This window comes from Sceloporus occidentalis, unplaced genomic scaffold (assembly GCF_023333645.1).
Source record: "Sceloporus occidentalis isolate IW3139 unplaced genomic scaffold, rSceOcc1.0.p SCAF_30, whole genome shotgun sequence".
Lineage (NCBI taxonomy): Eukaryota > Metazoa > Chordata > Lepidosauria > Squamata > Phrynosomatidae > Sceloporus > Sceloporus occidentalis.
In genome coordinates, this window is record NW_028317010.1 from 6,362,674 (window position 1) to 6,377,075 (window position 14,402).

General features: G+C 39.4%; 1 protein-coding gene across 1 annotated transcript in view; it reads left to right on the plus strand.

The window, feature by feature from the left end:
* LOC149298982 (fibroblast growth factor receptor 2-like) overlaps window positions 1-13,619 on the plus strand; it is a 36,423-nt gene extending 22,804 nt beyond the window's left edge. Inside the window, exons 6-17 of the mRNA XM_089486958.1 lie at window positions 2,944-3,134; window positions 4,852-4,996; window positions 7,250-7,449; window positions 8,846-8,997; window positions 9,406-9,527; window positions 10,336-10,446; window positions 10,740-10,930; window positions 11,673-11,795; window positions 12,122-12,192; window positions 12,521-12,658; window positions 13,268-13,373; window positions 13,455-13,619. Coding sequence (XP_089343084.1) covers window positions 2,944-3,134; window positions 4,852-4,996; window positions 7,250-7,449; window positions 8,846-8,997; window positions 9,406-9,527; window positions 10,336-10,446; window positions 10,740-10,930; window positions 11,673-11,795; window positions 12,122-12,192; window positions 12,521-12,658; window positions 13,268-13,373; window positions 13,455-13,619 — 1,715 coding nt within the window. The remainder of the gene's footprint in view (window positions 1-2,943; window positions 3,135-4,851; window positions 4,997-7,249; window positions 7,450-8,845; window positions 8,998-9,405; window positions 9,528-10,335; window positions 10,447-10,739; window positions 10,931-11,672; window positions 11,796-12,121; window positions 12,193-12,520; window positions 12,659-13,267; window positions 13,374-13,454) is intronic.
* Window positions 13,620-14,402: the final 783 nt, after the last annotated feature.

Sequence of the window (14,402 nt, forward strand, 5' to 3'; positions counted from 1 at the left end):
CGTGTTGCTGGAGGTCCTGCAGCTGTCTCCACTGCCACCATCCTTGCATTATACTCCAAATCTGTACGTAGAGGACACATCCCAGTTGGATTGCTTAACTCGCCCCCTCGTTTAACCTCTTTCTGTTTTTTGGGGATTTGAGAAGATTGCCTGCCTCATTAGTAGTGTCTGCTGACATGCCGCTCGTTAATGGAAAGCAGCATACATTTAGTCCCCGGAGAAACAAGATGCAATGCTGTTCCGTAAAAGCAATAACAATAGATATTGGGGTAATAAACCAGAGTTTGGAATCTGTTGTAGTTCCAGTGCATAACTCCACCAGTGTACCAAATGCTAATGAATGTCCATTCAGATAAAACCAGTGACTCGGGTTCAATGAAAACACTGGATTTGTGGTTCAGTCCTTTGTCAGTTGAGTATTTAATTTTTTTTCCCCCAAATAAAAATGTATTACTTAAAATCATGTTCTGCTTGCTAGGTTACGGCAGGAAAAATCAGGGTTTATTCCTTGGGGCTAATTGATAAAATAGGTTTTCCTTCCCGTGTTTAGGTTTGTCTCCCATACATAGAATAAAAAATGTATTTATAGTATGATCTAATACGTGTTTGTGTACGTTGATGTAGATTTATGAGGAGGTGAAAACCTCTCGGCTAGCCTGTTGGTGGGTTGCCTAAATTGCTTCTCCTGTAACTAGAGGTGCATATGCAAAATGCACATTTCAGGGCTGTTAAATATTGGCGTTCATCAGCTGAGAATAAGGCTTCTTTGTTGAGTTTTTCACATTTTTTTTGTAGATTTTCATTTTTTTCCCTGGTAAAAGTAGCTTTAAATTTTTACATCTACTGTAAAATTTTAAAAGCTGCTTCTTGGATATATGAATAAACACCGTATCAACCTAGCCACGTTAACCATTTAGCTTCCTTTTGTTGCTGTTGAGCAGTGCTTTGTAGCCCTGCAAAGGGTTAAATAAATGAAATCTCAATATGTCTCATCCAGCGTTTAACCACAAACCCGATACTGCCACATTCTCCTGACCTTCGGCACAAAGAGCGGTGCGATTATTAAGTGATTCCAATGATTTTTTTTTTCTTCATGCTCTTTAATAACTTACTGCAAGTAAAACAAGGTTGGTGCCTGTAGTGTGGCTGCCAGCATTACGTCAGCGTACCAATTCCCCACGGAGTGCCAGGGAGAACAACCTGCATGAATGCCGCCTTTGTTCCAGGGAGGTGTGCTGGCTTTATATGCGGCTGCTCTCTGGACGTCTGTTTGTGAAACAATTTATTGGAACATTGGTGTGTGTGTGTGTGTGTGTGTGTAAGACGCTCCCAGAGATTGGATACTCTAGGCTTCTTAACACCTTCCCTGCCAAAGAATTAAAAAATAAAAAGGGCTTCTTTGCTGCGTGTACAAAGGGTTAACAATGAAACCACTGAACTGTATTTGCTGTGTGCTTTAAAAGCTTTTTACCTGTCAAATTTACAAAAAAAAACGAGAAAAGGCAAAAAAATTAATTGGCTTTTAAACTGCTTATAATTTTAAGGTATTTTAGAGACTTTTGGACTGTGCGATATAGTACCAAACGTATTACTTTAGTAAAATATGAAATTCCTTTATTTGGTCAAGGGGAAAGCTGTACATTATCCTTTAACATAAAGAGGTGTAAATGTTTATTCTATGCTTTCGTCTTTGCATATGAACAATAAGCACGAGCCCCGCTTCTCCACACGTCCCATGTAGTGGTTACACGTTCTTTCCTGGATCAGGGTGGAAAGCTACTGCCGCCCTGGCCCAATGCGTCGTGGAAGCTCCTAGTAGGGTTAGCCAACACTCCCACGTACAGGTGAAATGTAATTGTTGGCATTCAGAGGTTGTTGGAAATGAGCGCAGGGAATCGTCCCCACCGTGTCCCCTTTGTTTTCTGTGTTCTATATAACTGAGGATTCTATTCCGACCAGCGGCACATTTTGAAGTCCAGGCACAGACCTCCTCCTCCTCTCCATTACTTACAAATTCACGTCTCTCTCCCTTCTCATTTGGCAATGTTTTTTTTTCTACAGGGATTGGTGCCAGGAGCTTTACGGGTTTACAGACTTGGGTTGTTTTTTTCCCTCCTGCTTTGGCGGCTTTGCCTTTATTTGTTTTATACTATATAAATATATAATATTGTTTTATAGTTGAGGGCTGGGAGGTCGAGCAGTCCATCTGTTGCTGTAACAATAACCCTATCATCCACAGTGAAATGCAGGCTACGTATAATTATTATACTAGGAAAAGTTTTTGCCACATTGTTGGATTCAAATAATATCTGCTTTACATAGTTTATAAATCACTACAATCGATGGTTTTAATGTAATGTTTTTCAACAATTGATATGTTTTGCATCTCGTTTTGTCCTAGGGTTATTGTTAAAGAACTGTAGCATGTTAGGGGATATCTCAATTTTTAAACTCTCCTAATCACATACAGATTAAATGGCAATGTTTAATAGGCTTCTGGCATTGCTTTGTTAAAACAGCCACCAATGCTTAAATTCTGGTTTGTTCATGTAATACAACAAAAGGAAAAGATGCACGAAAGACAAAATTAACAGGGGCCTAAATGCACCCAGTGTTTTAATCCATATTTATAAGTTGTATACTATGTAAACATATTTAATATATAATGATGGTGCAAAGTCTGTTTATCATTCTGTATAATGGACATAGCTGGGAACTCTCCAGGTTTGACCTGAGTCTCCTGGTGAGTCTCGGGTTCCCTGGGTCTCCTGGTCAGTTTCCTTGTTCTCTAGGCAGGGGTGGAGTGTTTGGCTATGCTTACTCTTCACCTACTTCCCCTCCTATTCTTTGTCTACTTAAAACTATGTGGACTAGCTGCACCCCTACACAAAGCCAGGTTCCCCAGATTTGTATTAATTTTTTTTTTTTTCTTCTCCCCACCAGAACGTTCCTCTCACAGACCCATATTGCAGGCTGGCCTTCCGGCGAATCTCACTGTCACAGTTGGAGGAGATGCTGAGTTTGTCTGTAAGGTGTACAGCGATGCTCAGCCTCATATCCGCTGGGTGCGATATGTGGAGAAGAATGGGAGCCGTTTTGGTGTAGATGGACTCCCTTATGTGAAGGTCTTAAAGGTGAGCAGTAATAGCTTCAGTATTTATGGAGAGCTGGGTAGCGAGCAAAGTGTGCTAGATTTATCAAGTGTTTTGCAAATTTACTTGGCTATAAGGAATTTTTTAATCCTCTGATCTCCCACAAACATAAACTTGTGTGTTAAGCACGTTTTAGCAAATATTTCATTAAATGCAATCTCTTTGAGTTGGTGAGAATGCATTACTCACACTACCAGACTACCATCTTGCTTAGATGTTGACCCAAATTGGCGATTGTAAAACTTAAGACAAAAATGAAGAACATGCTCTCTAGTTATAGCTGTACTACTCTTCTAAGGCATTCAAACCACACAGGTGTAAGATTGTTGGTAGGGGCAAACTGGATCAATGTGTAACTGCCTCCTCTCTAGACACTTGGCTTGTAGGATGTCCTTGCATGATGAGAATGTCATGAAAAGCACAGCCATAAAACACACAGCTTAATCTCGTTGGCTTTAATCTGTGACAAACAGATCCTGATAGTCCAACTATCACCCCATCAGTGAGATGCAGTAAGTACTGTGTAACCCCAGCCTGCAGTGACCGCTCTCTATATGTTTTTTTTCCCTTATGTTGCCTGCCTTTATTTAGCACTCGGGAATAAACAGCTCTAGTGCTGAAGTGCTGAAACTGCACAATGTGACTGAAGCAGATGCGGGCGAATATATTTGTACGGTCTCCAATTATATAGGAGAGGCCAACAAGTCTGCCTGGCTCACGGTGGAGCGCAAACGACCAGGTAACGTCCCCTCTCGCCGCACACTGGCTGCAGTGTGCTCTTGGTGCTTCTGGCGAAGGTGGCGTTTGTCAAACAATCTGGCGTTGGTGTTTTGCCGCACATAGCGGCCATGGAAAAATACCCACAAGGCTACAGGATTTCTTTCCCTTGTTTTATATACATATAGTTCTTGGCCCTGCATTTAATGTAATTTTTTAAAGAGCCCTCCCGTTGTCTTTGTTATCTCTACTGCCTTATTTTTTATTTTTTTTTGCCCTTGCTTTTCTGTTCTCTCCACCCAACCCCATTAACTCTTATGTTGACTATTCTTTCTGTTTCTTTAATTCTCTAAATATTCAAGGTAGGCTTGGTGAGCACTAGAAACGCTAATAGGTTTGTAGGAGTATTTTAAGAGTTGTTTCTTCTTTAAATCCGCTATGGATATTTTCTATATATATAAAATATGAATGCCCTGCCACCTAAGCTTTAGTTCTAATGGTATTAAGGTCCTCTACCCCCTTTTTAGTAGTTGGCTCCTGAAGGTTAACTTCCTTTTAAGTCACTTATAGAGGTTTCACCCATGTTACAGATTATTGTATTGAACAGATAGCTGTCTTTTTGACAGCCCTAACTATAAGTGCTTAAAGAAGTTAGCCTGATGGAAGCACATCATTCAAAGTCAGTTGATGAAATTCTTCCTTGTGGGTTGCATTTTTCCATGTCCTGTGATTGCATGTAAAAATGGTGATTACTCCTGGTGATGGGTCATGTGCATTAATTTGCATTGATTATGTCTTCTTTAAACATTCTCTGGTGTTTTGGGTCTCTTGGACTGGGGGCTCTGTGGAAAGTAAAGGAGATCCTCTGAGCGTCATCTGCCCTCCAAGGCTCGAGTCATCTCCTGAGCTCAGTCCACAAGTTCTTTTTCTCATCTGGTGTTTCTCGCTTTTTCTTTTCTTTTTGCCATCCTTTCTTTTCCAGGCTGCCGGTGTTAACGTTACAGATGAAGAGATAGAAGTCTTGTATGTCAGGAATGTTTCTTATGAGGATGCGGGGGAATATACTTGTATAGCTGGAAATTCTATTGGGATTTCTCAACACTCTGCCTGGTTGACGGTTCTTCCAGGTATTGAGCTCCTGTCTTGGGTCACTGCCCTTACCTTTTCTCTTGATAAGATATACATCATAAAAGGTTCCTTGCAGCTCCTGTCCAGTGAGAAGCTTAACAAATGCTATGTTCCACTCGAGGGAAACCTGGTGTAATCACCCCAGTACCTTGAAGAGCTAGTGTTTAATAACTATAGTCCACTAAATATGTTTTAAGTAAATTAATAGCAAGACCTAAGAAACCAGGTCTACTGCTTTATTAATGTAAGGAACATACGTTGGTAGGCTTTCAGTGTAAGTTGAAGATTAGAGGGGCCAGTGTATTGCTTATTTGCAGAGATGGCATTTTGGAATGTTATTTTCCTGTTCCATTCAGGTCCCTTACGGGACTTAAATAAAGAAGGCTTCACTCCTAGCGGAAAGCATGCAATGAAAATGATGTTTAGCCATTCAGATATCTGTAGTGGAAAGTATGAATAGTGGAAGTTCTGGTGTGATTATGGAAATACATGTTTTGTGTGTATTTTTTAACAAAGCTATCTTACTGGTTCCTAGGAGCTGTGGGGAAATGTATATCCTCGCATGAGCACTATGTTCCCCAATTGCATGGTGTGGGTTTTTCATGCAATAAGGGGTTAGATGTTTTGAATCTGTATTTTAAGCCCTTTGCTACTACTAAACACAAAGGGTTTAAATCCTGCGCAAAACATCACATGTTGGGGAGGCTAGTCTATGTCTATCTCTCTAGACATTTCTGGTTTTATCTCTTCTTTTCCTGCTGCTGTGAAATGCGTTGGTGAAGCAGCGGATTGCTGTAGTAAGGTAATCTCTACCCACACGCTGCCTTAGTTGGATCCTTCCGTTTATATGAACGTCTTTGTAGATGTATAGTTGTTTGTGAAAGGCTGTGTGCGTGAGCAGAATGTGTTTTTATGTTTTATTGTTTTTTTTGATGTACTAATCCGCTATTGCTGTTGGACAGCTTTTTTTGATACTTCGCTAGGTTGGCCGCATTGGCCATTTTTTCCAGGACACCTTGCATTTCGCATTTTCTTTCTAACACATGTAAAGTACTGCATTTACGTCTGAAACATATGTGTGTCCTTCAGAAAATGGCCATTATGGTCGCCTTACTGTCCACTTCTTATTGAACTCCTATGACCCTCAGTCAGATAATAATAGTGATGACCGCTGACAGCTGCAGGGCCATTGCTAGCTCATTTGAATCCTATGTATGGTTGATGAATGTGTTGGCTATAGCAAGAACATGCTCTTATAGATCATTGTCTGTAGTAGAAACAAGGGCTACTTTGCTAGTGACTGTCTTGTATCTGTAACACAGTAATATATCAGTAATAAGATACAGCTAGGTTTACAGTCAATACAATTTATAGCCATTCTTATAGGAATCTCTTACTGGAGTTGACCCCTGGTAATGTATAGTGATATCAGGCAATTGAAATGTTCAACTTTCCTGCAAGCTGCCGAGTGAATAGACCCCATTGTCTGTTGTGTTGGCACTGATGTAGTTAACTTTGTAAAGACACATAATTCCTCCGTAAATCACAGCCCCATTAAGAGACTAATTACTCCCTTTCTACCACCGCAGGTGTGATTTTTAACATCCCTTATATATATACTGGGATTTTCTGAGTGATGCACATCATGCGTCGCTCCTTACCCAGTGAATACTAAGGCATTATGAATGAAAAAACGGAAGCTGGTGCAAAGTTTAAAAAGGTGGTCTGATCACTATAGCAACCAGTGGAATGTTCCATTCAGCAGGGGTTTGCCATTGAGTACTGTGGTGTTAAGATCACTTTTGAGATGTTGTATCGGACCCATTATGAGGGCTCCTGTTTACCAGATAATGGAGATTTTGTGGTGTAAGTTATCTGTGTTAGATTGAACATAGGTCTGATTATGATATAAGCATATCTTAGACATTATTGTTCCTCGCTGAAGGAATGGCCATAGCATGTTACGCAACGTTTGCTTTAGCAAGAAATAGCTGGCAAAACCTTTAAGGGGCAGTTTGTCCCCTGGCTGAGGGTGGTAAGAGTTCAACAACAGCAGATGGCTTCAGGGGCAATCCTTTTTTCTGTTTTGCCTCTTTTTTTTTTTTTTATTTATTTTTTTTTTTTTTTGCAGTCATGTGTTTGTGTTCTTGTGGTTGTGAGAGTGTCAACTGTGTCTTCTGCTCATAATAATCCCTGCCACACACCTTCTGCATTTAAGACCCTGCTCACCTCTCAACCCTGCCTCGTTCCAGACCCAGAGACCCCCACTGAGGAGACCGCTGTACCTTATTACACAGAGGTTGGGATATACACTGGTGGTTTAATACTTATCACCGGCATGGTGGTGGTCTGCATTGTTTACCACTGTCGACAAGGAGGCAAGAAGAAGAAGGATTTCAGCGGCCCTCCTGTAGTCCACAAGTTGAGCAAACGTATCCCGCTACACCGCCAGGTAACAGAAAGTAGATAAAGAGTTCAAAAAGCCTTATACACAAAACGGCCACCATGCGCAGGACAGGGGCAATGCAACTCACCACATACGCATATGGGACAAGCACCATTCCCATGAAGCTCAGCCAGCATTGTATGTCCAGAGGTTATTAAATTGAATACACAAGTATTGCTAATTATAATTATATACACACACACTCACACCATTTAGTATGTGTCAACCATTTCTCATAGAATTATCACATTTCGTTGTGCTGGAGACAGTTGCTTGACCTGTGATTTAGTACAGCCATACATTGTACATTTTCTATATTTTCGTATATAAATATTCAGCCTTTCAGCATTTTTTTTTTTTATTAGAAATCATTTCTAATATTATTGTAGCATTTTTTATTAAAATAATATAAATGGCATTTATCATGTTATATAGTTATCATTAAATGTATTTATTAAGGGGTTATTAGACAGAATTGAATTGGTCCAGAAGTTAAATCTTATTTAATATGTTAATTGAAGGGGTTTCAATTGATCTATTTGCTTCAGAGACATTTTAATTTATATTTAAAAACTGCAATGAAGGTGCTGCTTTTATAGAAGTGCTATTATATAAACACTACAAGATTAAAATGTTGTCTTAGTCTCATCTTGTCAGACCCCTTGAATATATGTATTGTATTAAGCGCTGCGTAGATTGTTGGCGCTATATAAATAAAAATAATTTTACTGTAAATATAGCATAAATATTTTGATGAAGATATTCCAGTTACAGGCGTGTATATGGCAATAATTTTCATATGGTTTCAGATGCCTGTGAATTCATTTTCTTCCAGTCTTGTTGTTTTTTGTTTTGTTTTTTCTTTTTAAAGGGCAGCAGTAACAGGTAACGATGATTATACGCTGTAAATGCCACATGTAACACACACCAGGGGGAGGAGGACATATGACAAATAGTAGGGAGAAGTGTACTTTCCATGGAATGTGTGTTTCCTGTCGGAATACATTTAATAAATATGAGAGGGCACACAGAAGGCCATATGTCCGTGTTAGAGAAAACATGTCAAAGCGGAAAATCCAAAACGTCTGAAAATCAGAGATTGGGGCAGGCTATGGTATAATTTGTTTCATGAAAATCCCTGTTTTTCATATAATCAAAATGGAGTATTTCTAGTTTTACAATTAGTGAGAAATAGAACATTCTTCTTTCTAGCCTATAATAAATTACTGGGGAATAATGTCAAAAGATACTTGTAAACTTTTTCATGGATATAAATCCATTCTCCATAACTAAAGAAGAGTACGCCAAAAATGCGCATGGTATGGGCTGCCCTCTCGCTCTCGTTTGTGCTTGTGCTTGTTCTTGTGGACAAGTGTTACATGACCTGTCTGTGTTTTTACAGGTGTCCACCGATTCCAGCTCCTCTATGAACTCCACCACACCACTGGTGAGGATCACAACGCGTCTTCTGTCCAGCGCAGACACCATGATCCTGCCAAACGTCTCTGAATATGAGCTGCCTCAGGACCCCAGATGGGAATTCCCAAGAGACAAGTATGTCTTTAAACCAGCCTGAAAAAATCATTGTAGCCATGAGTTTGGTTATTTCATGTATGCAACTGTACGTTCCACTTGTTCTTTTCATATGCAGTTCTAGATCAGGGAAGAATTATTTAACTAAAGAATTGTTCACAAGCTTGGGGATGCATTGTCCCGTTATAGTAAGGGAGTTTGTGAGTTGGTAGCTTTCCTGTTGGGCTACAGTTCCCACCACCTTCAGTCACTTGTGTGGTGTTTAGGATTAATGAGAGTGGAAAATGGGAAAAAGCAACTTCAGTAATGTCTTTTGTTAACCCCTTCTTCTTAAGCATATCCAGCAGCACTAGGATGTCCACTTTGCCAGTTCACACCTACCCCCTGACCTCCACTAACTGCTGCCTACTTTGGTGTAACCTTTCACAGGATGACACTGGGTAAACCCCTTGGAGAAGGCTGCTTTGGTCAGGTTGTCATGGCAGAAGCTTTAGGAATTGACAAAGACCGTCCTAAGGAATCTGTGACGGTGGCTGTGAAGATGTTGAAAGGTAAGGAGCTAGACGTGACTGCTTCCTGCCCTCTCCCCCGGGGGGGGGGGGGGGGGGGGGGGGCAGGTCACATTCCTGACCTTCAGGCTTCAAGGTAAATCAACAGCTGTAATAGCTTAGCTGCCCCTCTCTGTGATTTGAAAGCAGTGATTATGGGAAGGGGTGTAATTTACCGATCTCTCTCCTTTGAATTATGCAATCTCTCTGTCACTATCCCGGTGTAGAATTCTTCTGTCTCCAGGGCCCCATGACTGCATGTTTCCATTAAATCTTGTCTGTGGAGTTTCTTTCGTCCTCATGCCTAAATTAGCTGCATTTTGTCTAAGTGTGTCATCCTCCTGCCATAAATGAATTTTTCAGGATAGCTTTAAAGCAGCAATGCCCCAGTTCCTTTTAAACACCCTGTTTAGTTGATTCTAGGTCATTACAGACTATTAAGAAACTGGGCTGTTTGTAGAGATGTGAGACCTATCTAATAGCCTCCACTCCTATCTGGGAAGAACAGATTTTTTAAACGAATAAAATATATACAAAGTAAATTAAAAATGAAAAAGTTCAGGTATCATTTTCCATTAGGAATCAGCTGAATAATTATGCACAATACAAACTACACCACTGCTTTGATTGGTATTCTCTCATAACAGTCCAGCCTCTAATAAATGTTATCTTACTAGACATTTTCCGGTTGCTTGAATGCTTAATTGACAATAACAGAATATTAGATTGCTTTCATGGAATTCTGAATGCCTTCTGAAACCCTTTAAGACTGACACTGTGACTCAAAGCACACCTTGTATATTTTTTGTAGATGATGCCACCGAAAAGGATTTGGCTGATCTGGTATCAGAGATGGAGATGATGAAAATGATCGGAAAACATAAAAACATTATCAACTTACTAGGCGCGTGTACCCAAGGAGGTGAGTGTTCAAATTTTTAACCAATAAGAAAGCTCTTGCATCCTTAGTGAAGAGGCAATAATTATGTTATTAACTGGTGTTTTAGGCTTCAACTTTAAGTTAGTTAATTGCTAGTTTAGTTGCAAATCACAAACCTAGGGTTCGCTATATTAAAACCATCTTTGTCCCCTTAATGTCAATATCTAGTGGTTATTCTAACGAGTTAGAAAGAGTAACCTGTCCAAGGCAACTGGGAAATACAACCATCATGAATGTTTACTCAAGCCAGGTTTGTTTTATTGTGTTCTTTTCAGGCTCTCTCTATGTGATTGTGGAATACGCTGCTAAGGGGAATTTACGTGAATTCCTCCGGGCTCGACGGCCTCTAGAGATGGAGTATTCTTTTGATATCAATAGGGTTCCAGAAGAACAGATGACCTTCAAAGACTTGGTATCATGCACTTACCAACTAGCCAGAGGCATGGAGTACCTGGCATCCCAAAAGGTATACCGGAAAAAAAAATTGCATAGACGGATGGCTGACAACTTAGCTTTTCATGGGTTTTGTTATTAATTTGAATTTTAAAAAACGAGACTCCTTGGCACATAAGGGACACAAGCAAAAAAGGAAATATTTTATATAAAACTATAGTGATCTATGATTACAGTAAATAAGTAGTCAAATTCTTTCACCTCCACAAAGCGCTTCATTGTGATATATTGCAATCACTGTGGGGACCATATTGTTGACCATTTTATACATGATTTTACTTTTTCACACAACTTTTAATTGTAGCTAATTTAATGTAATACTTCTTGGTATTCCACCCCAGCTACAATACCTTTAGCGTTACATGAATTCCTCTCTTAAATCTATATGTGTATCACCACGCATACTTAGATTTTCCCATATAATTCCTTTTATGTGTCATTAACTTGATCATACAATGACATGGTGACATCTCAAACTAAACTTTTCATTTGTCCAACATGATGCGGCCTCCAGCTGTTGTCTACCTCTCTGATAAGTTGGTTGCTTTGCGTTCATGATACCTGTATTTCCATGAGCAGTCAAGCTTGATCTAATAATATACTAGATGTATTTGGCAATTTGAGCTGGCTGCCATTTAAGCATTCAGTCTGTAATTATTGTCCACAAGGCATTATTCACGGGCTAGTGAATGAATTTGTCATATAATGTTTCTTTATATATGTACATTAATCGTCCGGTGTCTTTGGTTGCTCAGTGCATACACAGGGATCTGGCTGCCAGAAATGTCCTGGTAACTGAAAGTAACGTTATGAAAATAGCTGACTTTGGCCTGGCTCGGGATGTCAACAATATTGATTATTACAAAAAAACAACAAATGTAAGTGTTTTCTCTGGAAATCTGAAAAGATCTGGGGAGTTTCTGTCCCTCATTGTTTACTGTCTCATACAAGTGGAAGATGCAGATGTTTTTGGTGGAATACTTATTTTAGATAAATATCATACCTGCTGTTCATGATAACTGACCATTGATTGAAGAGTAATTCTATACGTCATGGAGTATTTTTTCATGGAGTATTTTCTTCTATCCCAGTCTTGTTGATGACATAGATAATACTCTGTCCATATAAACCCCTTACTCCATCCTAGACCTTTATCACTTGCATTTCCTTAGTGTGTTGATCAGTTTTGCCTTTGCTATTTCAGGGTCGGCTTCCTGTCAAGTGGATGGCTCCAGAAGCTCTGTTTGACAGAGTTTACACTCATCAGAGTGATGTGTGAGTTTCACGCTACCATTCTTAGCCATTATAACATATTTAAATTAGTAACTCCATCAGAAAGGGCAGTGGAATTTATAGTTATGCTATAATTCTACTTCTTGACACACTTGAAATAATCCAAAAACGTGGAATCAGATTTATAAATAGTTTTTTAATTTTTTGATATATTTATTAGGGAAAGTAAATGGGGGAAAATAGCCAAAACAAAATTGTTTCCTTGGACATGTACATGCTGTAGTAATGGATAAAGCAAAGTCTTTCAACTAAAATTCTAGAGATTAGTCTGGGAACCTTCCTCATATATGTATTCCCCTTATTTCTCCAGCTGGTCGTTTGGTGTGTTGATGTGGGAGATATTCACTCTTGGGGGTTCTCCATACCCTGGAATTCCTGTTGAGGAACTTTTCAAGCTGCTTAAAGAGGGACATCGAATGGACAAACCAGCCAATTGTACCAATGAATTGTAAGTAGCCATTATTTTTTGCATTGGAAAGCTACATCTAAGGAAACCTTTAGCAAGTTTTAGAAAATTCTAGCAATTGCATTTAAGTTTACATAAAGTATATCTACTTCCATTTATCATTTATCTGTAACTTTTCTGCATTCCATACCAGCAGTCACAATCCTGTTACTGAATGAACATTGACAATCTGGGTCCTACAAATATATTAAATAATGGGTTGTCTGCATACAATCTCTAGCAAGTCAATAATGGCCATTGAACATCTTTGGAGTCCTTATGGTATTGTCCTTGAACTTCAGTCATCATTTTAGTAGGACCAATGTGTGTTAGAATTAGGAAAAGCTTGATCTGCTATCTTAGCCATGTGTGGAAATATTTTAGATTAATTCACAAATATGGCAATTTCACCAGCAATAAGGGATAAATACTTAATATGTACTGGTGGCACACTCTGCTGAGAATACCCCATCCTTAGACAATCCCCCCTTGATTTACTAAACAATTGGTTGTGACCCTATAATGGTAAACATAATGACATTTAGACCCTGAGGCTCTAGTGGAGTAATGTGTCCTTGTATTGCTTTTACTAGTGTATCTTTCTTTTGGCAGGTACATGATGATGAGAGACTGCTGGCATGCTATTCCATCACACAGACCCACCTTCAAGCAGTTGGTGGAAGATCTGGACAGAATACTTACACTTACAACCAATGAGGTTAGCAAAGTGATCAATACTCTTGGCTAGCACCCCCATTGTTATGCTCTTCCACTCACTCTTGCATTTTCTCATAAACAGGAATACCTCGATTTGTGCGCCCCACTGGAGCAGTATTCACCTAGCTTCCCAGACTCCTCTTCCGCTTCTTCTTCTGGTGATGATTCGGTCTTTTCCTCCGAACCCATGCCTCATGATCCCTGCCTCCCAAAATTCCAGCACGTCAATGGAAGTGTGAAAACATGAGCTATGCAGCGTTCTGCAGCCCTCTCCCCAAACTGCTGGTCATATGGACAATTTCTGCAGAACGCAGAGGAATGTGAACACTTCTATGGAAGAGGACACCAAGTGGGAACAGAGCCTAGGTTGGACCCGTCTGATCCTTCGCTATTATTCCTCATGTGGGCATCAAATTTGCTGGATACAAGCATGACCCACAGGTGGTGACGCTGTGCACAGAGGCAGCAGGAAGAATAATAACTTTTTCAGACATGTTAATCAGCTACTGAATGACTCCAGGGTTCTTCCATTGGACTCAAGGCTAATTCATATTCTTGCCTTTCTTGTTAATTTTGTAATATTTTGAGAAGATATATTCCAGCACCCCTAACCTTTCCCACCCATCACCTGAGCACATACACAGCAATGTCGCTGCTGGACATAAATGTAAATATAGTAAAAGTATGTATAAATATATAAATATATATTATATATTTACAATGAATTATTTTTTGTATTGATTTAAAAAAAAATGTAAAAAAAAAAATAAGCACCATTCTTAGCCGAAGTTTTCTTTAGTAGAGAACCCTGGCATCGAGTTGGGATTTTTTTCTTTTTTCCTAATTTGCAAAAATCTCTAATATATGTATGTCATTCTTTGGGCCAAGATGTTCTTTTTGTTTTGTTGTTTTTTTATATAGTGCATTGCAAATAGTGTACTGCAGGGACATCTGGTAACAAAGAGTTAAAATTAAACCATTACTTGGTCAGTTGTTGAGTAGGCTTGAAATAACAAAACAAAAATATACA